Source organism: Gorilla gorilla, chromosome 4 (genome assembly GCF_029281585.2).
Source record: "Gorilla gorilla gorilla isolate KB3781 chromosome 4, NHGRI_mGorGor1-v2.1_pri, whole genome shotgun sequence".
Taxonomy (NCBI): domain Eukaryota; kingdom Metazoa; phylum Chordata; class Mammalia; order Primates; family Hominidae; genus Gorilla; species Gorilla gorilla.
In genome coordinates, this window is record NC_073228.2 from 27,943,952 (window position 1) to 27,969,028 (window position 25,077).

Consider the following 25,077-nt stretch of genomic DNA (forward strand, 5'->3'; position numbering starts at 1 on the left):
TCACTCATGTATCTGAGACTTCAGTTCAGTTCCGTGTGACCTTTCTCCATACAGATAGCCTGGACTCTTGATATGGCAGCGGGCTCCCTCTTGAGTAAAAATGGGTGTTACAGTGCCTCCTAAGGTCTGGGCTCAAAAGTTCCAGAACCTTCCTTCCACTGCAGTCTGTTGGTCAAAGCAAGTCTCAAGGCCAGCTGAGAATCAAGGGTAGAGATATAGACTCGGCTTCTTGATGGGAAGAGTAACATGCATATTACAGGAATGGGAAGAATTGGTGGTAGTGACCTTTAGAGATGTTCTACTGCAGTCCTCCCTCAGGCTGCAGTAGTTTACAACCCTCCCACTCCCTCCAAAGACCCCCAAAGTCCAATCCCAGCATCAGTCCCAAAATCTCACGTCTCATTATCTGCATGAGGTCTGGAGGTAGATGATGCTCCTCAAATGTGGCACCTCTTGATCGGAGACCTGTGAATTAAAGAGACAGGGTCTTTCTCCCCTTCCCATCCCCCACTCAACATGCAGTGGTGAGACAGAGACAGGATAGCTGCAGTAAACATGTTCACTCAAAAAAGGGCAGGAAAGAGAGACACATATCACACATTGGGCCTTAGTAATTCTGAAATCCAGCCAGGCACATGTTTTCAGGTTCCCCTCCTCCAGGGGTAGGGAATATTCCTTCATTAGGGCCCAGTTTTGCCCTCTGGGATTGGTTCCCTAATATAGTGCTCTCAGTGGCTCTTGGTTCTGCCCTCTGAGAAGTCCTTTCTTTTCCATAACAAATGGCCAGTTTTGTATCTTTCTCAATCCATTCCTTGTCCATTGAAATTTGGGGATCTAGAAGCCCTTTTTTTTCAATTTGACTGTCTCTGATCCTTTTAGTCTATGCTGATACCCTCCTTTAAAAACTATGTGGGCTTCCCATGTGTCAAATTATAATTTATTCCATTAGATAAAAGCCATACCCACAAGTCTCTAGACTTTGGAATGTGAGTGCAATGGGACAACACATGGTTTTTAGAACTCCCTTGATGCAGAGGGTCTATGAGGGGCCACCTTAAAATCTTTCAGAGGTCTCAAAGAAGGATCTTACAGCTTCAACTTTGATTTGGTTGATCTTTACCCTGAGCCCATTTTTTGTTGCTGGCAGTACCCTGGATTTGATCTTTTCCCTAAAGTTATTTTTTATATTGAGAATCTTTTCCAGCAATATTCAGTCCTGGACCCTTTATAGTTCCTCTGTATTCTGCTGAATGATTTCTTCCTCAGCTCATTTGTCTCACAATATATCATAGACAGCTAAGAGAAACCATTCAACATTTTCTGCCTTCTGTCTGGAAATCTCCTTAGTTGGATCCCTCAGTTGATTAGGTACTTTTTCTGTCTTCCAAGTTACTGCAAGCAATAGTCATACTCATCATGGCACCCTCCACAAGCCGGGTCACCCCTTTTCCATTTTGAATAGCAGTGCCCCCTCTGCACTAGCAAGTCTCCACCAACCTTTTTATCAGCCTCCCAGCCTCCACCTGCCAGCTGGTCCTAAAGTCAATGCCACATGTTTTAGGTGTTTGTTATGGCGCCATCCTGCTTCAAGGTGCCAATTTTTAATTGTCAGCAATCCATTGCTATGTAATAAGGCACCCCAAAGCTTAATGGCTAACAACAACATTCTATTGCTTACACTTCTGTGAGCCGTGAGTCCAAGGGCATAGCGAGGGTGGGTCGTCTCTGCTTCCACATGCTGTCGGCCAGGTTCACTCATGTGTCTGGGCCTTCAGTTCTCCTCACATTGCCTTTCTCTATCGACATGGATAGTCTGGACTTTTTGGCCTACAGTTTAGGGAGGATTTGTTTGTTATAATTAGATAAGGACCACACCTCAGTAGGTACTATGGCCCCTCCGTGGTAATGGGCTGGCTGGTCTGTGTTCTTTAGAATACACCATCACCATGTACGACACCAAAACCCGAGAGCTCCGGTGGAATGCCACCTACTTTGACTATGCGGCCTCGCTGCCTGAGGACGACGTGGACTACAGTAAGTGCTCTCTGCTGGATTTCACAAGCTTGGGCCAGTACTTTTGACCTATGTGGAAACAGTGGCTCCAGAAAGTAGGATTTTCTTTTAAGATACTCTTTGTCACCAGGTTCTTTTTTTCCATGGACTTTTCATGGGCTTATCATAAATACTTCCCACAGTCAATGTGCAGGGGCCTTGGTGAAGTCTGAAGGGAAACCGAAGTAAAATGGTGACAAGCTTAGCCAGAGAGGAAGGAGGACATCCCTCGTTGAGTCTTTCTATGTCACAGAAGGAATTTACTGCAAGCCCATGGAAAGTAGAAGTAAAATCAGCATAGGACATTAACAACCCTGTCAAGAAGGCCACTCTGCAAATGTGACTCATCCCTAGTTATTTCTGCGGTTAACATTCACCCAACTCAAATGAAGACTAAAAACCAATTTGCCACCTTAACATTGGTATCAAAGTTGGACTCTGCTTTTTCTGGTCAAGGACCTAGAATATTTTCATTTTTCTCTGAGGACTCCTTTGTGAATCTGATGGGACAGTGTCAGTGGTTCAGGTCTGACTTTCAGGGTGTTTTTTTGTTGTTTTTTTTTTTGAGGCAAGTTCTCCCTCTGTTCCCCAGGATGTGTGCAGGAGTGCAATCAGGGCTCACTGCAGCCTCAAACTCCTAGGCTCAAGCGATCTTCCCACCTCAGCCTACTGAGTAGCTGGGACCACAGGCACGTACCACCACTCCCCCACCTACCTGGCTAATTTTTTTTTTTTTTTTTTTTTTGTAGAGACGGGGGTCTCACTATGTTGCCCAGGCCGGTCTTGAACTCCTGGACTCAAGTGATCTTCCCACCTCAGCCTCCCAAATTCTTGGGGTTATAGACATGAGCCACCACAGCTGTCCCTGACTTTCAGTTTGATCGATGGGTTTCAAGTGACTGCTATGAAATGCCAGATTAATAGGCATCTCCACTGGCTCCTTCCTCCTCAGTATTTACTCTCACTTATTGAATAGAGTGGTAAGGAACATCACCAAATAAATTGCCTTTGGGAGAGTGATCCTGGCTTGTGTTTATAAGCCAGCCAGCTCTCAGTGTCTTGATATTATAGAGACTAAGCGAGTTCATTGGAAACAAGTGAAATTGCTCAGAGGAGATCTGAGAATATTCCAGAAGTCTTGTTTCCTCTAACTGAGTGACTAGAGCCTGCCACAAGAGTAGAGGATGTGGTTGCAAGATGGGGTGAGACTCAGCATGCTTTGTTTATTTGATCTGTACAGAGATGTCCCACTTTGTGTCCAATGGTGATGGGCTGGTGGTGACTGTGGACAGTGAATCTGGGGACGTCCTGTGGATCCAAAACTACGCCTCCCCTGTGGTGGCCTTTTATGTCTGGCAGCGGGAGGGTCTGAGGAAGGTGATGCACATCAATGTCGCTGTGGAGACCCTGCGCTATCTGACCTTCATGTCTGGGGAGGTGGGGCGCATCACAAAGTGGAAGTACCCGTTCCCCAAGGAGACAGAGGCCAAGAGCAAGCTGACGTGAGTTGGGAGCTCGGGGAAGGAGGGGGCGGCCGTGGCCTTCGTGTTCTGGTGCTGTTGCAGTATAGCAGGCCCTGCACGGGAGGCCAAAGACAGGGCAGTCTCTGAAGCCATGAGGAATATTCAGAGCCAAGACTGCTTCATTTGGAAACCTCAGAATACAAGAGCTGAGGGGCACCCATTAACACTTCAGAGTTCTTAAATATTACATAAAAATCATGGATGGGAGGTGTCGGACACCATGGCATACACCTGTAATTCCAGCTACTTGAGAGGCTGAGGTGGGAGGATTGTTTGAGCACAGGAGTTTGAGGCCAACCTGGGCAACATGGCAAGACCCTCCCCCTGCCACCACACACACACAAATAAAGGGATAGGAAAGAGACTGCCAGTGTAAGTATAGTTTGGATCTATCTTAGGTGGTAGGGATGCAAGAGATTTATTTTTTTAACTTTCTGTATTTTCTAAATTTTTAGGTTATATTCATTTTAAAAATCAGAAAAAATAGTTACAGCGTGTGTGTGTCCAAGACTCAGCAGGCTTCTGTTCTCCATCCCCCTCTTCATAGCCTATCACCGAGTCACTTAAACTCCCCAAGCCTCAGTTTCCTACTTTATATATAGAGTTGTGTGGAAGATCAGATAAGATAATATGCCAGAAAGTGTTTAGATTGTAAAACAGCATTCAAATGTAAGGTATTCGTTGAGAGAGGTTTAGATAATGTAGTGGATGATCGATCCCAGGTGGGCTCTTGACAGTAAGCAGAAGGGCCAGGAGGTGTAGCTCTCACCATTTTCTGTCTCCCTGATGTCCCACATGGGGACAGACTACACAGCTGGGGAACCAGAAGTCTCACCAAGTCTGGAATTTCTTATGCATCCCTTTTGCTCTCAGCATCCAGAGTAGAGCAGCTGACCATTTCTCAGGAGTTCTGTAAAACCTCCAGGATCCTTAGAAAGCACAAGGCAGAATGGGGGTAGTTCTGGTGGTCGCTGGAGTGATCGCTGGAGTGAAAGTGTGTTGTAGAGGGTCATCTGAGGGGCCTCGGCGGTGGTGGTAAGCACTCAGTCTCCTCTGTGGCCACTGGGCGTAGTCCTTTCTTCCTTTCTGCAGGCATCATGGGCATCGTCTAGTCCAGCCCTGCGATTTTGCTGAGGCTTGCCGTTAGGTGGCTTGTCCATGTTTCTGCAGTGAGTGACAGCTGGGACTGAAGTCCTGTGGTCCTGTTCCCAGGGCAGTGCCCCTAGCTTCACACCCCTACTGCTTTCCTCCATGTCTGGGGGGTTAATGTGGTCACCCCTGCGGGTGGTATTTGGGGTGATGATTCCTCCCTTCTGTGGGATCTGGAAATTCAATGACTCTGGAATGCATGTATCTGTTTTTCTCCTAGGCCCACTCTGTATGTTGGGAAATACTCTACCAGCCTCTATGCCTCTCCCTCAATGGTACACGAGGGGGTTGCTGTCGTGGTAAGTCCACTACGGAGGGCTCGCAGCTGCCTAACCACTTCTGTTCCATTTTAGCAAAGAATGACTTTGCTATGCACGAGCATCCTGCAGGTTAAGAATGAAAAACACAAATCTTAAATTCTCAAAAACAGTTTCTGCACATGCCACATTCTACTTTGAAAGAAAGATACATGACAAAAACAGCTTCTTAAAGCCGAGGAATCCCTGATTATTCCCTTTTGCTTTTGTGGTCAAATCTAAACTCCCCAGGCTGGTGTTCATGGCCCTGCTTCATCCAGTCCCACGATGCCCTTCCTCCACCCTGTTAGTTTCTCTGTGTGAGTTGCGTGGCCCAACCGTGTGCACCTTCTCCCTGACTTCTACAAGCCCCGTGTTCATCTTTCCCCGGGGCCTTTGTTCAGGCTGCTCCTCACCTCACACTTCAAATGCCCTTTCTTCTTCCTTTTCCCTACTCAAACCCTTTGCATGCTTTTGCAATCTCGCCGAGCCTCCTTGGGCCTCACATGCCTGCCTCAAGCATTCTGTCTCCGAAAGTCCGAGGCGTCATAATCCTAGCTGTTTGTCCTGATCCCTACAATGCTTGGGCTGTGTGATTGGCTCTGTTGTCTTCCCAGTGATTTGGGCGGCTGCTTCTGTGAATAGACAGCACCTGCCTCTGTCATAGTTCCAGCAGCACCTGAGCCAGCACTGGGCGTGTGGCTGGACTTTATTCCGCCCCGTTGGTTGCGTAGATGGTGACTAACAGAGATATCCATTCATTCTCCTTCACTTATGTCTGCTTCTCATAATAGCTTCTTGGAGTTCTACACACACACTTCTTGTTCCCCAGTACCCAGACATAAGAATCTAAAAAGACGTCCATAAAGACATCAGTGCAGCTTGTCACATCCTGAGGGAGAAGCTTCTTTGCCCAGACTTTGGGCCTTTGTGTCTTGCTCTGTCCTGGACTAGCCCTGCACTAGAAATTGCTCACCTTTCAGGACAGTGGCTGGGATGGTGTGCCGTGGGACCCGCTTTCCCTCCAGGGCTCCTGACCCTCACTGCACCCTCTCCACAGCCCCGCGGCAGCACACTTCCTTTGCTGGAAGGGCCCCAGACTGATGGCGTCACCATCGGGGACAAGGGGGAGTGTGTGATCACGCCCAGCACGGACGTCAAGTTTGACCCCGGACTCAAAAGCAAGAACAAGTTCAACTACTTGAGGAATTACTGGCTTCTGATAGGTAAGAGCGGGTCTCCCACAGTAGCCTGAGGTGACAGCGTGCTGCCTCCTGGTGGGCGACCGCCGGCCCTGGTAGTTACACTGTACTGAGCTCGGAAGGCCTTGTGCTCAGAGCCCTTCCCGGCTGGCCCCTGAGACCTTGGGACATTTTTACCCCCAAGGAAAATCAACAAGGTAGCTGTGTTTCTGAGTCAGTTTTTGAAAACTGTTTAATGTTCCAAAACTCAGGTACTAAATTAATGTAAACCTTGTGTGAGTATCCGACATTAAGCCCTTTAGAATGCATTTCCTCATTCCTCACAGCAACCCTGTGTGAGGTAGGTACCCTTGTCATTTCCATTTTATAGTTAAGAAAACTGAGACTGTTTCTATGGAAGAATTAACTTGGAGTCCACGTGGGCATGAGGGTGAGGGGTTGGAGAGGCGAGGGCTGAAGACCCAGGAGGGATTAAATCCCAGGATGGATTGAGAGCAGCAGAGTCAGGGGCTGGTCGTGGTTCTAGGGCAGTGTCATCCCAGGTGTGTGGGAAGGTCCCTTTTTTCCTCTCTCTCTTGTTTTTGCTGCCATCACTAATGGCCAGGGATTGAACTAGAGGCCCTGTCCCAAGAGAGATGAGTTGAGATGACACTTCTTGAGTTGGCAGTGAGTGTGACAAACGAAGGCGGAGGTGAGAAGAGCTGTGTTCCTGGCGAGTGTGCCAAGTCATTAGAGCAGGAAGGAGTTTTCTTGAACCCCATCTGCCCTTCCTGTGCCCCATCCCCCACTGTTCTGCCACCTCCCAGCCCCAGTAGGGGCAGAGCAGGGCAGGAGGTCAGTCGGGTGCTGGAGCACCCAGGGGCCGGTGCAGTTTCTTCTTCTGTTCTCTTCCTGTCGTGCTTGCTGGTGACAGGTACTGGGGGAGAAAGAGGTCAGGGCTGGGGCTCTGGAAAAGAGATGTGGGGCGGCTGGGAGCATGTGGGGACCAGGAAACAGCAGGATCTGCCAGGCAGTGCGGTGTAGGGGGGGATGTGTGTAACCAGGTATTATGGGGGGAAACCAGGTATCCTTGAGCCCTGCTCGCTTTCTTTATAGATTGTCAAGGTCCATTTCTTTTTTCATCCTGTTTCCTTGTAGCCATTTTTATTTTATTTTTACCAAATAACGGGTAAAGGAGATGACAAAATAATAATACGTTTTTATTAACAGAAGTAGTTGAAGGAACATGTATGAATAGGCCCATGGTGAGAAAAAAATAGCTAATGAGAAGAGGTCATTGCAATTACAAGGCTGCTCAGCATTATGTGCCAGTTAAGGGGCTCACAGACTGCCCACCAGTGATTAAGAAGTGGAATTAAGGAAATGTGTATATATGAGAATACAGAAAATATGGGGGCAGGGAGTCTTCATGGTTAACTTGTAAAATGAGATCCCTTTAAAATGGAAAGGTTGTCCAAGTAAGGAAACTGCGAAAACAGCAAAGTATAAGGAATCTGTTAAGTGTAAGGATCCCACAATTCGAAAGCCTCTTTTGAGGAGCTCCAAAGCTCGTCATCTTAAAATATGGCACTGAGACTACGGCAGTGTCTCCTCTTGACGAGGGCCACAAGTAAAAGGATATGCCCTACTATGTCCAAATGTGTCCTTTCATTTTCTCTTTGTGGAAAGCATTAAAGATATTCCAGGTTGTCATTAATCGTGAAAATACAAGGATCCAATTAGCTTGAGAGGCATGGTCTGTGGGTTGCCCCAAAGCCATGGCCCTGACCTTGGGTGCTTTCGGCATCAGAGCTTAGTTAACTAGGCATATATAAGCCCGGGAGAGCCTGATTCAGTAGGTCTGGGGCAGGGCCTAGCCATCTGCTTTTTGCTCTGGAATCTGGACCTAAGAGATAATGATAGATGAATACATCAAGAAGACCAGGTAATATTTGTACAAAATATTTAGTGGTCTCATGAGTAAGGTTGTACAGTGGTTGATCCAGTGTGTACAGCGTGATATCAGTGAAGGCCCAGCTCCAGGAGAAGCCTGTTTACAAGAAGGTTGACAGAAGAACTAGGGGGATTCAGGCTAATGCCTTCCATAGCAGTCTCTTGGCAGGTGTCCTACCAGACAGGTAGGACCCTGAGCACTGAGTGGGTGTTGTGGGAAGGACAGGACACTGCTGCACAGCGTGGCATGTGGAAGAACACCTCACTTTTCTTAGGCCATAGGTCTCTTGTTAGTGAGCCTCAGAGTTACCCGCACATACTCACATTCGGATTCCTGGGCCCTACCAGCAAGTCTGATTCAGAGGTCTGAAGTGGGCAGACCACACGTGGAGAAATCCTGCTCCCAAGCAAAGCATGTCTCAGAGCTCCTTGGTACACAAGAGAAACTAGTGGTGGCTCAAAACAAAAGTAGGTTTCCCTTAAAGAATGATATTATGTTGTAGGTAGAGAACTGACCTAAAGATGGGAACTCAAAGAGGAATTTTCCAGATCAAGAAATGTACACAGCTTAGACTAGTTCCTGTTTGTTGTCATCTTGGCATGTATGTCATGAAACCTTTGATAGGTTTAGGGGAACAACGGAAAGATCATAAGGTGAAAGAGACGTGAGTCAGAGTGAGATCTGCTCACAGCCAGAGAACAGAAAGGAAAGTCAGCCAGGCTACTGGCAGCCTAATCTGAAGAAGTGACCTGGCTCTTTGGGGCAGTATGTGGACTCATTTTTAGAGCTGAATGGATTATCAAGCCCTATCAAATCCCAGTTCCCTATTCTAGTCAGCTTTGTATCTCTTACAGCAATTTGCACACGATAGATGCTCAACAAATGTGTAATGAATGCTCACTCAGTAGCCATGCGATAGTTGTGTAGTGAACAGCAAATGAACGTGGAGTGAGCTATGGCCCCATCCATCTAGCAGGTGTGTCCTACTGCTTTCTCGCAAGTAATGTACCACTTTCCCCGATGGAAGCTCACATTTAGATAATAGTAGGACTGGAACTCCACCTGAGCAATTTAAATACCAAGATGGGAATTCGGCGGCCATAGAAGAGTGACGTTACAGGAAAAAGCATTGAAAGGAGAACTCCTTGAACTTTTAATGAAGCCTCATAATACTTCACCTGTGGATCGGGCCCATGCAGCCCCACGAGCCTTGCGTCTGGTGCCTCCCAAATGTCCTGATCCCTGTCATGACAAGGATACTTCTTCACTCCTCAGTAGGAGACTTGGAATACTGTATTCTGCCATCAAGTAATAAAGGTCCTGCTTTGATGGAATTTTCTGGTAACTGCCACTCATTTTCTCTAACTCACAGTCCTGCTGAGAGTTTGCATTGTGGACCCCTCAGTGGGTAGCACCTGTTGCCTAAGTTTAGCATTGAGTGCCACCACAGCTCGGGAAATTGTTCTCACTAAAGGTTTTGTTTCCTGTCATAGGACACCATGAAACCCCACTATCTGCGTCTACCAAGATGCTGGAGAGATTTCCCAACAATCTACCCAAACATCGGGAAAATGTGATTCCTGCTGATTCAGAGAAAAAGAGCTTTGAGGAAGTGAGTGAGGGAGCGACCAGTCGGGGGTTGTTGGTGTTAGGTGTTGGGAGGGTGAGGCATTAGACTTTGACTCTGCCTTCTGAGCTTGCAGCCTAGTCTGGGAGGGAAGAGGAATGCACCAGAATCCAAAGCAAAAAACATAAATGGTTAAGGGCTAGTGGAGAGGAATAGGAAGCAACTTGTGAAAGAAGGTGCAGGAAAGGCAGCAGGACCAAGCTAGGCCTGGACCTGGATGAATGGGTAGGATTTGGCCAGGTGGAGGGAGCAAGAGGGCACAGGAGGGAATGGAACAGCAAGGGCAAAAGCCTGGAGTGGGAAGAATGCTGGTGTGCCCAGCTCACAGGCTGTGGGGAGAAAGGCCTGGCCAGACCCGAGGCTACTAAGTAGGGGGTAGTAGGAAATGGGCTCACATGGGTAAAAAGGAACCATGTTACAGGGCCTGAAACAAGCCCTGTGGAGGAGTTTAAGAGTTGTTGAAGGCTGGGTTGGGTGTCTCACACCTGTAATCCCAGTGCTTTGGGAGACCAAGGCAGGAGGATCGCTTGAGCCCAGGAGTTTGAGACCAGCCTGGGCAACATAGCAAGACCCTATTGCTAAAAAAAAAAAAAAAAAATTGTTGAAGAAGTGATGAGATCTGAAGTTTTATGAAGCAGACAGAGAGTGGCCTGGGACTATTTGCACAGAGTTCCAGGGGCTCTCTTAGCACACCTTGGCCTAAAGCCAGAGGAGAGGGAGTAGAAAGGACTCCAGACTGGGAGCTGAAAGCATCAGTTGAGGAATTCAGCAGCCCCACAGAAGTCAACCTCTTTCTCTTACCTCTCTCTCTCATCTGCTGGTGCCCCCTGTTAGCTTTACCCAATCAAAAACCCCAGGGGGTTGGGGAAGCCATTGCTTTGGCCCATACAGGTCAGCCTTCTGGGGCACAGAGCCGGTGGAGGAGGTGGAAGGGTGGCTCTGCAGGAGGGAATGCAACATGGCCAGGAAAGGGGAAGAGGGGACGTCTGAGGCTTAGTGACCTATTCAGGCCTGGCAGCTTCAGCACCCCTGCCATGGAGGGCCCAGGGACAGAGATGCACCTGGGCTACATGAGTAGGGTCAGAAGAAGAAGAGAATGGCTGACTGATGCCGAGACTAAAAGCACAACAAACTCAGTTGAGAGATTTAGATTTTATCCAGAGACAAAGGAAATTGTAGACTTTCAAGATTCCAGGGCACAGTATCTGTTTACCATCATCTACGGAAGTAGCCAGGTTGGAGAAATACATTGATTCCTAAAACAGCAATCTTAAACAGCATTGTCCTATAATCTTATTAAAGTCCTGCATATTCATTATTGAACACTTAGAAAATAAACACATACAGAAGAAAATAAGACAGTGCCCTTAATTTAACACCCAGAGGTAGCCACGTGTCAAATCTTTGTATTTAACCATCTGGTCTTGGATAACGGTCTTTGAAAAAGTATGTTTTAAAATACTCTCAGGTGCATCTGTATGGTGATGAGACATACAGATGTCCCTGGCCACATGCCCAGATGCTTCCTATATACTCTGCAGGCCACAAACCCCCAAAAATGTGGGAGGCACTGTGGGAGAGGCATGAATAAGAGGGGTACACCTGGAAGGGGAGAGAAGAACATTCTAGGCAGCCATCTGGGGGGAGGGGTGAAATGGTGTGAGCGTGTGGGAAGTTTAGCATGTGGGAAATTCAGCATGTGCCAGGGAGGCTGTGTTAGTTTTGTTGGGCAAATGATAACGGCATACCTAGAATACTAGATATTTGAAAGTGAGTCAATGCATTTTTCTAAATGCCTGTTCCGTGAAGTCTTAGAGATTCTGAGGAACTCTAGGGAAGCTCCATTTTTATCTGATTTAATTTTGGGCTTCTAAATTTTCTTTAACAAACGCTTCTGATGCTTCTTAAAAACTTTGAAGAAATAGTGGACTACTGGAATAAATTATAATTTTGGGATTGCACTGACAGTTTACAGGCAACATGAGAAAACTGCTTTATTGCTTTCTAGCCATGCACCTCTGTATACGTGCGGATTTCCTTTTAATGTGAAATGATATTATTAAATCAAATACCAACTTTTCACCAGACTTTGTTACAGATGACTTCAGTGTTTTCCTGGAGACTGAACCTACCATCAAAGGAGGAAGTGTTTGCCTTTTTGAGGATTTTTGAAAAAAATATGTAGGGTCTGAAGACACCTGCCAAAAGTATTGCTCCAAAAACTATTTTTGAATAATGATAACCTCACTGCAAAGATGCATGGCCTCTCAAAGCAATTGCTTTGAAAGAGGCAACAATTATCTGGCTACATGATCTTTGGTGGGCTTAAAACAAATACAACAACCTGCAGTACAGTCATATCCTTGTAAACAGTGATTGCTTCTCTTGATTGCTGGCCTCATCTGTATCTGGCTAGAAATTTTGCAGTGATGTCGCAACTCTCTCCCATGCAAGGTTATCAACCTGGTTGACCAGACTTCAGAAAACGCACCTACCACCGTGTCTCGGGATGTGGAGGAGAAGCCCGCCCATGCCCCTGCCCGGCCCGAGGCCCCCGTGGACTCCATGCTTAAGGACATGGCTACCATCATCCTGAGCACCTTCCTGCTGATTGGCTGGGTGGCCTTCATCATCACCTATCCCCTGGTAAAGCTCAACAATTCCCCTTTGCCATCCACCTATTTCTGGGGCTTCTCTGCCTGTCGCCTCATGTCAGTGAGATCCAGACAAAAACAACCAGCACATTTCTTTCCCCATTTAAAAGTCAGTGTTTGTTGGCCGGGCAGGCGCAGTGGCTCACGCCTGTAATCGCAGCACTTTGGGAGGCCAAGGCGGGTGGATTACAAGGTCAGGAGATCGAGACCATCCTGGCTAACACAGTGAAACCCTGTCTCTACTAAAAATACAAAAAATTAGCCGGGCATGGTGGCAGGGGCCTGTAGTCCCAGCCACTCTGGAGGCTGAGGCAGGAGAATGGCGTGAACCCGTGAGGCGGAGCTTACAGTGAGCTGAGATTGCACCACTGCACTCCAGCCTGGGCGACAGAGCAAGACTCCATCTCAAAAAAAAGAAAAAAAAAAAAGTCAGTGTTTGTTTATCTTCAAAAACATAATTAAAGAGACACTAGCCTCCCAGAAAGGGACAATTTTGTTCCTAAATCTTAGTGTTTTTCAGCTAAGAGCTGATTTATAAGCCTTGCTCAAAGATGATTTTGAATAGTTATCTGTATTTTTAAAGAATAAGGATAATAGATGAAGACCTTTCCTCCCTTAAAAACTGCCATTAGAACTTCTGCTGGGGAGAAGAACCAAAAAAAGAAAAAAGAAGCTGCCTGTGAGATCAGCTTGTGTGAAAAAGGCAGTGTGGCCATCCCTTTACTTCCTAGTTGGAAATGAGCAAGTTCTGTAGCAGAACAGGCCGTGGGTGGGATGAAATATGTGAGGGGCGTGGTCCTTCAGCAGGTTGCTCAGAGCATCGAGATGCTGTTACCTGAGAGCTCAGGAAGCTAATGACCCGCCCAGGAATGGGAATGACAGACTCTTTATGGCACTCCCCACTGGCACGTCTGCACCTGATAGTTTCACTTTTCACCTCACTCAGTCCTATGAGGTCATTATTATTGATCCCTTGTCCACAAAAGAAGGAAGTAGACCCTGAGAAGCTAAGTAACTTTCCCCACGGGTACCCAGCTAGTAGACGACATTTCCAGGACTCCACCCCATGGTGGAGGGAAGAAGAGACGACTCCCTGGTGGGTTGGTGGCTCACAGAAGTCCCTTCAGTCCACCTCCTGCACATGGGTAGGGATGATCACAGATCGCTGCTACTTCAGATAATGACAGAATGAATCCTTCAGAGTATTTGAGAGGCATGTGGCCTCGGGGAAGGCAGTGGGATGAAAGGCGGAAGCAGGACCTCAGCCAGGCTCACCATGTGTCAGCCCCACTGCCACCTCCTGGCTATGTGTATGCAGATGTACTCTGCATACCTAGAATACTAGAGCTTCCTCACCTGCCCCTCTGGACTACTGAGTGTCTGTGCGCTAGCCTCTAGCCAACACACAGACATGGTGGGTGGCGAACCTGGGGCTTGCTCTCACCCACCACTGGCTCAGCCATGCTACCTGTGCTTCCTGTTTGGTTTCACCTTTGCAACAACTCTCAGACTTCCATGAAAATCACAGAATTTTAGAACTGAATGAAACTGGCACAGCCCTCAACCTAGGGCACAGTCCCTCCCCTGGTGGCCATCCAGCCCCTCCTAGGGTTGGGGAGTGGGCTGTACGAGCAAGGATCAACTAGTCGGTGGAAAGACGTCCAGTCATCAAAGCAATTCTGCTTCCAGGTGCCTTCTCACTGGTCTCTTTGTGCCCTGTGGGGTCACATAAAGTACACATGCTCCCTCCGCCACTGGGACCTGTCCCTTCCCAGCTGCTTGTTTCCATGTGGGAACAGCTGCCCTTGTCTGGATGTGGGTTTCTCTTCCCAGAGCATGCATCAGCAGCAGCAGCTCCAGCACCAGCAGTTCCAGAAGGAACTGGAGAAGATCCAGCTCCTGCAGCAGCAGCAGCAGCAGCTGCCGTTCCACCCACCTGGAGACATGGCTCAGGACGGCGAGCTCCTGGACACGTCTGGCCCATACTCAGAGAGCTCGGGCACCAGCAGCCCCAGCACGTCCCCCAGGGCCTCCAACCACTCGCTCTGCTCCGGCAGCTCTGCCTCCAAGGCTGGCAGCAGCCCCTCCCTGGAACAAGACGATGGAGGTAAAGCCAGTTGCCATCTTGGTGCTATTTTATGCTTTATTTGAGCACCTCCTGAGAAGTCCAAGGAGTCTCCATAAGATTGTAAAGTACCATTCTCAGGGGTTCACTGTGTTCTCCTCTAACTTCCACTCTGGGGGTCTCTGTGAGAAGGCTTCTGCCCCATCCCTTGGCATCTCCCCTTCAGAGGGCCTTCTGGGGACCACCCTGGCCATCCTCCTGTCTTTCTCCACAAGGGCTGGGCATCGCGGCTGACCAGAGGTGAGCTGCCCATTGGGCTGAAGAGAGTTCCCAGGGCCAGCCGGTGGCCAAGTGTGGAAGTGTCACAGTTGATTTGCTTTCCTCTGTGGAAGTTGGCTCAAGCCAGTTGTCAGAGCCCCAATTCTGAGGGAATTGGCACAGAGCTGGTGCAGGGAACTCAGAGCCCTCTGTCCCAGGCAGTCTCCTCGTTTTACATGTCCATTGCCGCCACCTGAATGTTTCAGTGCGGATCTTTACAGTGGACTTTGTGGTGGTTGTTAACTATTAAACCATTCTAACTATATCACAATGAATATGTATAAGTGTGTGAAACGCTATGGAGAATCCCTGCCTTCCAGAAGGTTTTAAGATATGCAATCGCACAATAAGGTAAAGGCAGAGACAGAATGCAGGGGCAGGGGGAAGAGGCAGCCCTGGGTGTACATGGGGAGTGGGCCCGGCAGGCTCTTGCTGAGCAGCAGTCTGGGGTGCAGTGCCTCTTAAATCCCATCTTTTAATCTGAGGTCAGGAAGCTTGTCACTATGTTAACCTCAAGGTTCTTTAGGTGATATCTGTTTGAAACAATCTCTTTTTCCTATTTTGTCCCAGATGAGGAAACCAGCATGGTGATAGTTGGGAAAATTTCCTTCTGTCCCAAGGATGTCCTGGGCCATGGAGCTGAGGGCACAATTGTGTACCGGTGAGTGGATTAGCCAGCCCCCTGCCCTCACCGCCTGGTGTCTAAGTGCCTGTCAGGTTGCGAGCCTGGTGCCAGGCTCAGAGCACAGCAGGGTCAAATCAGTGACCTAGACGCGTGGAGTCCGGCCTCCAGGGAGCTTGCACAGAGACAAGTGATGATTCCGGGGCCACCAGGCAGTCAGTCGGGGCTCTCTAGGCTGGGAGGCAGTAGGTGAATGCTGTGGACCCAGGTTCTCACCTCATTTACACAGCCTGACTCGTGCTTCCCAGACACAACTCCCACTCCTCATCCCGCAGGGGCATGTTTGACAACCGCGACGTGGCCGTGAAGAGGATCCTCCCCGAATGTTTTAGCTTCGCAGACCGTGAGGTCCAGCTGTTGCGAGAATCGGATGAGCACCCGAACGTGATCCGCTACTTCTGCACGGAGAAGGACCGGCAATTCCAGTACATTGCCATCGAGCTGTGTGCAGCCACCCTGCAAGAGGTGGATTTATTTTTTTTATTTTGTTAACTTTATTAAAGTCATAGCACTTTGGGAGGCCAAGGTGAGCAGATCACGTGAGCTCAGGAGTTTGAGACCAGCCTGGACAACATGGTGAAACCCCATCTCTACAAAGAAACCAAAAATTAGCCAGGCCTAGCGGTGTGCTCCTGTAGCCCCAGCTACTAGGGAGGCTGAGGTGGGAAGATTGCTTGAGCCTGGGAGATCAAGGCTGCAGTAAGCAGTGATTGTGCCACTGCACTCCAGCCTGGACAACAGAGTGAGACCCCATCAAATTAAAAAAAAAAATGTTACAGTGAATTGTACTAATTTTAAATGTAATAGCTTGATGAATTTTGACAAATGTCTATACCCATTTAACCACATACACAGTCAAAATGTGGAGCATTTTTATCCCTCTAGTTGTAACAGGGTGGTCCCCCCAGCATGCCTGGGCAGTCTGCTTGCAGTTGGCATGTCTCTCCCTCTTTGCCTCCAGGAAACCTGGACAGTTGTTCTTTCCATCTTCAGTCATGGCTGGTGTGGGCTTGGAGGATGCCAGTTGGTAACTCCAGTCTTTAAGATCATCCAGCAAACTCCTTTTGCTCATTTTCCAGGCTCACTTTGAAACCATATCAGTATCATTTGGATTCCTTTGTAGGTTTACTTATATGAGGCAATGAACTTGAGTTTCTTGCCTTCTTATCTTTCTCATTGTAAATTAGTAGATTTGGAGGTTTGCTCCTTGCTGGAAAACATGGATTTAGACAGAATGTTGTCAGTAAAACTTCCCATTTCTTTCTTAAAATGGTAGCAAAGAAAATGAGCCGAGGGGCCAAGTCCTGAGGACTGTGTGCCGTGACCTTGCTGTCATGTCTTTTGCAGTATGTGGAGCAGAAGGACTTTGCGCATCTCGGCCTGGAGCCCATCACCTTGCTGCAGCAGACCACCTCGGGCCTGGCCCACCTCCACTCCCTCAACATCGGTGAGAGGCTGCACTTTACCAGGCCAGCGGCCCGGGTGGGGATAATCAGTGGCCCAGGTGGGGCTAACCGGTAGCTCGGGTGGGCCTTGCTTCTGTTCAAGCTCTTGGCTATATCACCAGTAGCAAAGATGAGTGGTGTAAGAATTTGAGGGGAATCCGACATAGTTGAAAATCAGAACATTTGGAGGTGGCGGCAGGCATATTGGGAGTCTGACGAGGACACATTCCCCATTGGAGGAGGAGGCCTGGGGTTGCACCTGGTAAGCACTGGACTAATCTGGAGTTCTCTGTTAGTTCACAGAGACCTAAAGCCACACAACATTCTCATATCCATGCCCAATGCACACGGCAAGATCAAGGCCATGATCTCCGACTTTGGCCTCTGCAAGAAGCTGGCAGTGGGCAGACACAGTTTCAGCCGCCGATCTGGGGTGCCTGGCACAGAAGGCTGGATTGCTCCGGAGATGCTGAGCGAAGACTGTAAGGAGAACCCTGTGAGTAATAGGCAATGGCCCTTTGAAAACTACAGAACCAGCCCATTGTATCTTCAGGAGTAGAACCTTTAAATTCCAGGTTTGGGGGCTGGTGCCCGTGTAGCTGGAGAATGGCATTCCTTTCACCAAGAGCTTCTGTGTGAACATTCTGTGTCATCTCATGTTCAGCTGATTAAAGGGGCAAATGTGGGCAATTATCTATTTTTTTTTCCCTATTCTTCCAATCACTTGTTTTTTTTTTTTGGTTGGTTGGTTGGTTGGGTTTTGTGTGTGTGTGTGTGACAGTCTTACTGTCACCCAGGCTGGAGTGTAGTGGCATGATCTCAGCTCACTGCAATCTCCACCTCCCAGGTTCAAGCGATTCTCCTGCTTCAGCCTCCTGAGTAGCTGGGATTACAGGTACCTGCCACCACACCCAGCTAAATCAATCATTTTTTAACCCCTTTTTAATTTTGGTAAACTGGGAAGTCAGGGCTTGCTTAGCGTGAGCAAACTTCAAGTTTTCATTATTTTTAAAATTTTGTTTTTGTTTTCTCAACTTATTTTGATAATTTTTAGACATAGAGAAAATTAAAAGAAAAAAATTTTTTAGAAGGGGATCTCGCTATTTTGCCCAGGCTGGTCTTGAACTCCTGGGCTCAGGCTTAGCCTCCCAAAGTGCTGGGATTGCAGACATGAGCCACAGCATCTGGCTGAAACAATGTTAACATGAATACCTGTGTATCTCCACCTAGATTCAACATTTGTTAATACTTTTGCCACATTTGCTTTATCTTTACCTGTTACTGAACCATTTGAATATATAAGTAGCAGGCATCCTGGCCCTTCACCCCTGAAGACCTCAGCACGTGTCTCCTAAGGAATACATTGGGTTTCCAACCACAATACCATTATCCCACCTCAACAGTTAATACTGTTTCTATCCATCATCTCATATTCAATCCATATTCAAATTTCCCCAATTAGTCCCCAAATGTCTTTTATAGAGTTGGTATTTTGCTACCTACTGGGTTTTGATACCTACTGGGTTTTGTATACCAGGATGGAATCAGGTGTCTTGCGTTACATTTGATTCTGTCTCTTGGAATTTACAAATCTTTCCACCTATATTTTGTTCCATGTTGAAGTTCCATTTTGAAGAGTCCAGGCAGTGGGTTATAGGATGCCCCATTCTGATTTGTTTGCTTTTTTCCTCATGACAGCGTTGAACATTTCTCTGTATTCCTCGTATTTCCTGGAAACCAGAAGTTAGGTGGAGAGGCTTGATTAGGTTCAAGTTAAATGTGTTTGGCACGAATGTTTTTGGCAGGTCTCTACATCAGAAAGCATGTGATGGCAGATTGTATCTGTAAGATTATTATCGCCTCCTCTTAGTGATGCTACAGCTGATCTCTCTACCATAAGGGTTCATTTCCTCCTCTGTTGTTAGTATTTGGGGTGATACTTCAGCACAATGTGAATATCCTGTTTACTGACAGTCACTCACCCAGTGGTTTAGCATCTGTTGATCACCCTTGCCTGAAGTACTCAGTTGAGTAGAAATTCTTCTACATTATTAGCTGACATTTTTCTGTAAAGCAGAGCTTTCTTTTCACTTCTCTCTCTCTCTTTTTTTTTTTTCTTAATCGCTATGGGCTCAAGGATTTTAAAACTAATATTATAATCTATTTTAGTCCTTTTTTTGTTATTTACTTCTTTTGATACACAAATTGTTCCAAATTTGGCCAACCTGGAACCCCTTCAAGCTGGCTTCTGCATCCATTTGCTGGGAGCGCACTCACACTTGAGCACCTTATTCTAGCACAAGTTGCCGAGGCTCACCTTGGACACTCCCCGATGGAGACCTGGGTGGGTCAGCCATCTTGAGTGGATTAGATATGGCCGCCTCTTATCCAGCTCACTGGGGACCAGCAGCTGGTCAGATCATCAAAGAAGTCAGTTACAGCGAAGAATCATAAAAACACGCACACACGCCATAACACTTAATTTTAACTTAAAGCAAGTAATATTAGCCTTTAAGTCATAGAAATCTTGTGCTATAGGCTAAGGTCTTTTCAGATTTGGGTCTGACTGACTGGAGTCCTCATTTTCCCCCTTGCATTAAGCACACTTCTGTACCACTTCTGTGACTTCTGCATGGAGGCTTGGACACTTCAAACACTTCCTAAGCGATTTGAGAGCAGAAGCCTGGTTTTTAACACTTCATGACCCAGTCCCTTACAGTTGAATCCACCACACCAAATGCCGCAGCAGCTCTTGTAACCATTCCCTTTCCTTTATCGAGTCTTTCTAAAGATTCAGCTTATCTCAGACTTCGTGGCACTCATGTTTAACAGCTTATGGAATATCCAAATTACAAGGACAAGTGGCAATAATAAGTTTGGGAAAGAACATAATTGGGCCAGGCAGGTAGGAAAGATGCCTCTTCACCTTAGTGTTGTCTATGCTGGGGACAGCAGGCTACAGAGAGTGTGGGGGGCGTGAAAGACCCAGAGAGCTCTGGGAGTCAGGGGCGAGCTCCAGCTGTGGTGGCCATGTTCCTCCTGTCCCGAATCCAGCACCTTCCTAAGGGAAAATCCAGTGAGGTAGAATAAAGCATGGTAGGTTTGGAGATTGGAAGACCTGAGTCTCATCCTGGTTTGTCACATCCAGCAGTGACCCTGAGCTTGTCATGCAACCTTTCTGTCCACGTTCTCATCTGGGGATGAAAGCATTTGCTCTGCTCGCCTCACAAGGTTGTTGTGAGGCTGAATGAGAGTGCTGTGTTGTTCAAGGTGTGTCTCCTCCAGCATGGGAGGCGATGAGCCCCTGCTTCCTCACACTAGACCCTCACTTCACCTGGTGGAGAATCTCAGAGGCAGGGCCTACTAACAGGGACCCAAGCTGTGCTCAGGAACCACCCTGGTATTACACCCCAGGTAGCATGAGCTAAAAAACACAAACGTACATTTCCCTCAAAGGAAGCTATTCTGTAGACACAGAATGGTTTCATGGGATAAGTGAGAGGCTTTCTCGGATTAACATCATACATGACCTCCTTGGTAACTTGTCAGATAGTTTCTTTCTAGGGCTGTTTTTGAATCATAAGCTGTTTTATTCACTTATTAGCAATTTTGATACCTACTGTTTGATACCTACTGTTTGCACCATTCTGGGCCCTGGGGGTACAGCAGGGAAGCAACGACACAGAGACCCTGTCTGTGAGCACTTTCATGTTGGGGGTAAGGAATATATAACAGCCAGGAGGGCTTTTGATGGGCCAAGCACTGTCGTAAGCAACCATTTTTGCATATTAATGCATCTCTTTTGACAACAGCCCCATGCTGTCAGTGTCCTCATCTCACATGAGAGGGAACCAGGGGCTTCCAGGTGGCTCCAAGCCCAGGTTCTCCACTGGGACCTCTGACACCCGTGCAGTGCTGCAGGTTAGCCCTCGCTGCTCTGTGCAGCTCATGTATGTCAGCTGATTCTCCCAGGACACCTTCTAGGTGGCAGAAGCAGCAGCAATGCTCCTCCCTCCCTGACTGTGAGTGAGGATGAAAACTCTGCTTCCAGACCTCTCACGCCTCATGTCTCTTTTCAGACCTACACGGTGGACATCTTTTCTGCAGGCTGCGTCTTTTACTACGTAATCTCTGAGGGCAGCCACCCTTTTGGCAAGTCCCTGCAGCGGCAGGCCAACATCCTCCTGGGTGCCTGCAGCCTTGACTGCTTGCACCCGGAGAAGCACGGTGAGCGGTCCAGGGGTTGGGGTTGGGAGTAGCTCCTCAGCTGCCTCAGATGGCCCTGCAGAGCTGGGCTGGTGCCACCTCTGCACTCACAGAGGCCCTGGAGCCTCAGCTGCTCACCCCGCAGGCCTCAGGACCTCCAGACTTGTGCCAAATCTGGTAGAGGGTTGGTAGGGTTATCTCTGGGGCACCACCTTCTAAAGCTGAGACGCTCCAAGGTTCCTCCAGGTCACCAACTACTTGTGTGACCTAGGCAAAGCCCCCTTTGGAGACCTTCTTTTTCTACCTGGTGACATGAGGGTTGAATAATCAGAGGTCCCTTCCTGCACTGGCATTTGGGAAGACAAATTGTCTTCTCTCTTGGGATGGCGAGTGGTCAGTAGGTGCAGTCCGTGCTGGGCTGGGGACAGACAAGCTTTATCCTCACCCTCCTGGTCTCCTGGTATGGGTGCAACAAGTCTTTCTTCCAGACTTCAGGTTTTCCTGGGTGGTAACTGGCCCATGACACTCCAGTGCTGCCTTTTGAAAAAATTACAACTAAATTATTGTTTTGTTTATGCTTAATTTTTCTTATTGTAGAAAACACAGATTAGCATAAAGGCCCATATATTCCCATTATACAGGGATGAATGATGGCTATTGATACCTTTGCATATACGTTATTCCAGTCATTTATCTAGACGTGTTTGCATATTTTATAAAAATACAGTTAAATCCTGCATACTGTTTTGCAGCATGCACGTTTTTCCGCGTCACCTTGAATCTCTCTCCACGTCAATCCACATTTAGTCACAGCTGCACTTTAACAGCTCATGGCCCAGCGTAGGGAGGCACCGTAGTGTATCCACTTGGGCCTCTGATACTGGATATTTACAGTCACTTCCTTCACAAACCATGCAGTGAGGACTCACCTCATTGGCTGAGGTTTTGTGTCTGTTCCTAATTATTTTATTGGAATAAATTCCTGTAAATAGAATCATAAATGAGAGGGTGTGCAGCTTTTTAAAGTTTTTGGTATTTCACTGTGGCTTTGGACTGGTAGTCATGAGTTGCTTATTTTCCTCCTTTATAGAAGACGTCATTGCACGTGAATTGATAGAGAAGATGATTGCGATGGATCCTCAGAAACGCCCCTCAGCGAAGCACGTGCTCAAACACCCGTTCTTCTGGAGCCTAGAGAAGCAGCTCCAGTTCTTCCAGGTAGAGACGTCTGTTCTCTTTATCCAGAGTCTTCATTTAATGTTTTTCAGATTTTGAAAATACAGAAAAGGACAAAGAATAAAATAAATTGCCCATTACCCTAAAACTGGAAGATAATCATGGCTGATGTTTTAATGTTTTCTTCATATATAAAAGTATAATTGGGATCTAACCGTATATACAGTTTCAGAATCCCTTTTTTTAACTGTACATGATATTCTAAGTTTCTTTCATGTTAAAGTTCTAAAATTCCAATGACCATAGTATTCTATCGTATGGATGTGCCATAATGGTTAAGCTTTATATTATGGAATTTCCAAATATATAATACATAAATGTTTAAATGCTATAATGAGCACTCCTTTATTCATCCCTCAGGTTCAATAAATATTAACCTTCACCCTCTCCCCACCCCAGGTTATTTCGAAGTAAATCTCAGGCATCATATAATTTCATTCAAGTGTCATAAGCTTATTTATTTATTTTTATTTTTTTTGAGACAGCGTTTCACTCCGTTACCCAGGCTGGAGTACAGTGGTGCAGTCTTGGCTCACTGCAACCTCTGCCTCCCGGGTTCAAGTGATTCTCCTGCCTCAGCTTCCTGAGTAGCTGGGATTACAGATATGCACCACCACGCCTGCCTAAGTTTTTTTGTATTTTTAGTAGAGATGGGGTTTCACCATGTTGGCCAGGCTGGTCTTGAACTCCGGACCTCAGGTGATCTGCCCGCCTCAGCCTCCCAAAGTGCTGGGATTACAGGCATGAGCCACCAGGCCCAGCCCAAGTGTCATAAATTTCAGTGCTTTCTTATACTGTATTTGTTTCTATCATCTTTTACACAGTCTTGGCCCAGATCTCCTTTTGCTTAAAATAGGTTCTGCAAAGTTAGAACTCCTTTGGTGATTTGACTGTTTTAAAGCTTTGTGACAATGTCAGGTGACTTTTGAAGAGGTAATGTGTTTTTCAAAGTCTTCCATGTATGAATTGAACATAACTCACCCGAACGCCTCCTGCCCAGCATGTGGCTCTGAAAGCAGGCTTGTGGGGCAGTGCTTTTCCCCTTGGGTCCAGGCAGAGTGCAGCTTGGTGGGCACCGTACTGAGAAGTGACCATCATGCTCTCCTGGGGTCTGACTGGGGCCTTGGCCAGAGGGAAGCCCCCAGAATGTAAGCTCCTCGAGGACAGGAGTGCTTGACTGCTGCATTCACTACTGTGTCCCTGCCTCCTAGGGAGGACGCTGCCTGGCCCAAGGTGGGGCTTAGTAACCATTCAGATGGAAGAGTTTAATGCTGTCTCCCATGTTGTAGCGTAAGGATTGGTCACTGTGTCCATGGACATAATGTGAAAATTCTCAAGTCCATATGTCTTCCAGGGACTTGTGAAAACTAACCAGGTCATTTTGATCGCAAAATATAGAACAGGAATAAAACCCACACAAAGGGACCTTCACCCACCAAGGGACAGGATTTAAATGCTTAGTATCTCCAGGTCATATGTCTCTCGAACACACCTGGCTTCCACTCAGGTCATTTAGCCGTAACAGCTTTGCAGCTCAGACACGTGTGTTCCCAGTGTACCCAAGTTGACAATCTAACCTCTCCACAGCTTCTCTCTGACAATTGTAAATTAGGAGTTCAGCCAGTCTGGCTTCATCTTCATCATAGAAAAGGCTGCTCTGAGAAAAGGGTCTCCTAAGGCTACTTAACACTGATGTAGACAGGGCTCACCACTCCCTGTGTCCTCAGCTGTCGACCTGTCTTACTGGTGGGACTTCAAGAGGCCATACTTGGGTGCTTCCTGACCCTCTCCTTATTACCAAAGTCAAATGCAGAGCAAGGTTTGAATCCCAACAGGAGCCCCTGGAGCCCATACTCTTGCCACCAAGTTTCCTCTTTGAGAAGAAGGCCCAGCTTCACAGGTCTTTTCTACTGGTGGAGGGAAGAGTGGCAACCCTCCACCAGTTATGGGCTTGAGCATACCCTGTTTCAGTGAGTAGACAAAGCACGGGATGCACATCAAATCTGAGCTTTCCTTTTCTTTTTGGTTTTGGTTCATTGGATATAGATTGCACTTGCGGCTCCGTACACATGGCGTGTGTGTGCACATGTGAAATTCAGGGTATGCGTTCGTGGTCTATATGCAGGTGTACTCTGTGACACCTCTCTGACATGGGAGAAGCTCTCTGTGGGCCTGTGCTTCGTGAGGAACAGAGCAGCTCACAGGGAAAGTCATGGATGAGGGAGGCAGGGGGCAGGGTACCTGCTGCCCAGCTCTGGGGCAGGCTTATGTGTCAGTGATGATCTGTTACTGAGTCCCAGTCGCACAGCTCTCAGCATCTCCAGCACTGACCATCATCTGCTGCCCTTGTTTCTCTCACAGGACGTGAGCGACAGAATAGAAAAGGAATCCCTGGATGGCCCGATCGTGAAGCAGTTAGAGAGAGGCGGGAGAGCCGTGGTGAAGATGGACTGGCGGGAGAACATCACTGTCCCCCTCCAGACAGGTGATCATGCTGCAGCGTGTGAGAGGGCAGGTTGCAAAAGTCGCTGCTGCCTTTCCAAAAAGTAAACGTGGAAATGGCCGCTCCAGGCTGTTCAGGCCCCACATCCCACCTGTCAGGTTTGAGACTTTCTTGGGTGTGTCCTCTGTGGTTTGGTTACACCGATGTGTGTTTCATTTTTGTTCCCTAGAGTGACAGGTGAGTGAT

General features: G+C 47.6%; 1 protein-coding gene across 1 annotated transcript in view; it reads left to right on the forward strand.

Annotated features, from left to right (window-relative positions):
• Nucleotides 1–25,077, forward strand: part of ERN1 (endoplasmic reticulum to nucleus signaling 1) — a 91,132-nt gene that overhangs the window by 60,042 nt on the left and 6,013 nt on the right. Inside the window, exons 7-20 of the mRNA XM_055386855.2 lie at nucleotides 1,933–2,034; nucleotides 3,293–3,554; nucleotides 4,945–5,023; nucleotides 6,081–6,246; nucleotides 9,649–9,767; nucleotides 12,237–12,428; nucleotides 14,270–14,543; nucleotides 15,390–15,480; nucleotides 15,777–15,966; nucleotides 16,849–16,948; nucleotides 17,243–17,442; nucleotides 21,026–21,173; nucleotides 22,243–22,370; nucleotides 24,750–24,873. Of these exons, the coding sequence (XP_055242830.1) occupies nucleotides 1,933–2,034; nucleotides 3,293–3,554; nucleotides 4,945–5,023; nucleotides 6,081–6,246; nucleotides 9,649–9,767; nucleotides 12,237–12,428; nucleotides 14,270–14,543; nucleotides 15,390–15,480; nucleotides 15,777–15,966; nucleotides 16,849–16,948; nucleotides 17,243–17,442; nucleotides 21,026–21,173; nucleotides 22,243–22,370; nucleotides 24,750–24,873 (2,175 nt within the window). The remainder of the gene's footprint in view (nucleotides 1–1,932; nucleotides 2,035–3,292; nucleotides 3,555–4,944; nucleotides 5,024–6,080; nucleotides 6,247–9,648; nucleotides 9,768–12,236; nucleotides 12,429–14,269; nucleotides 14,544–15,389; nucleotides 15,481–15,776; nucleotides 15,967–16,848; nucleotides 16,949–17,242; nucleotides 17,443–21,025; nucleotides 21,174–22,242; nucleotides 22,371–24,749; nucleotides 24,874–25,077) is intronic.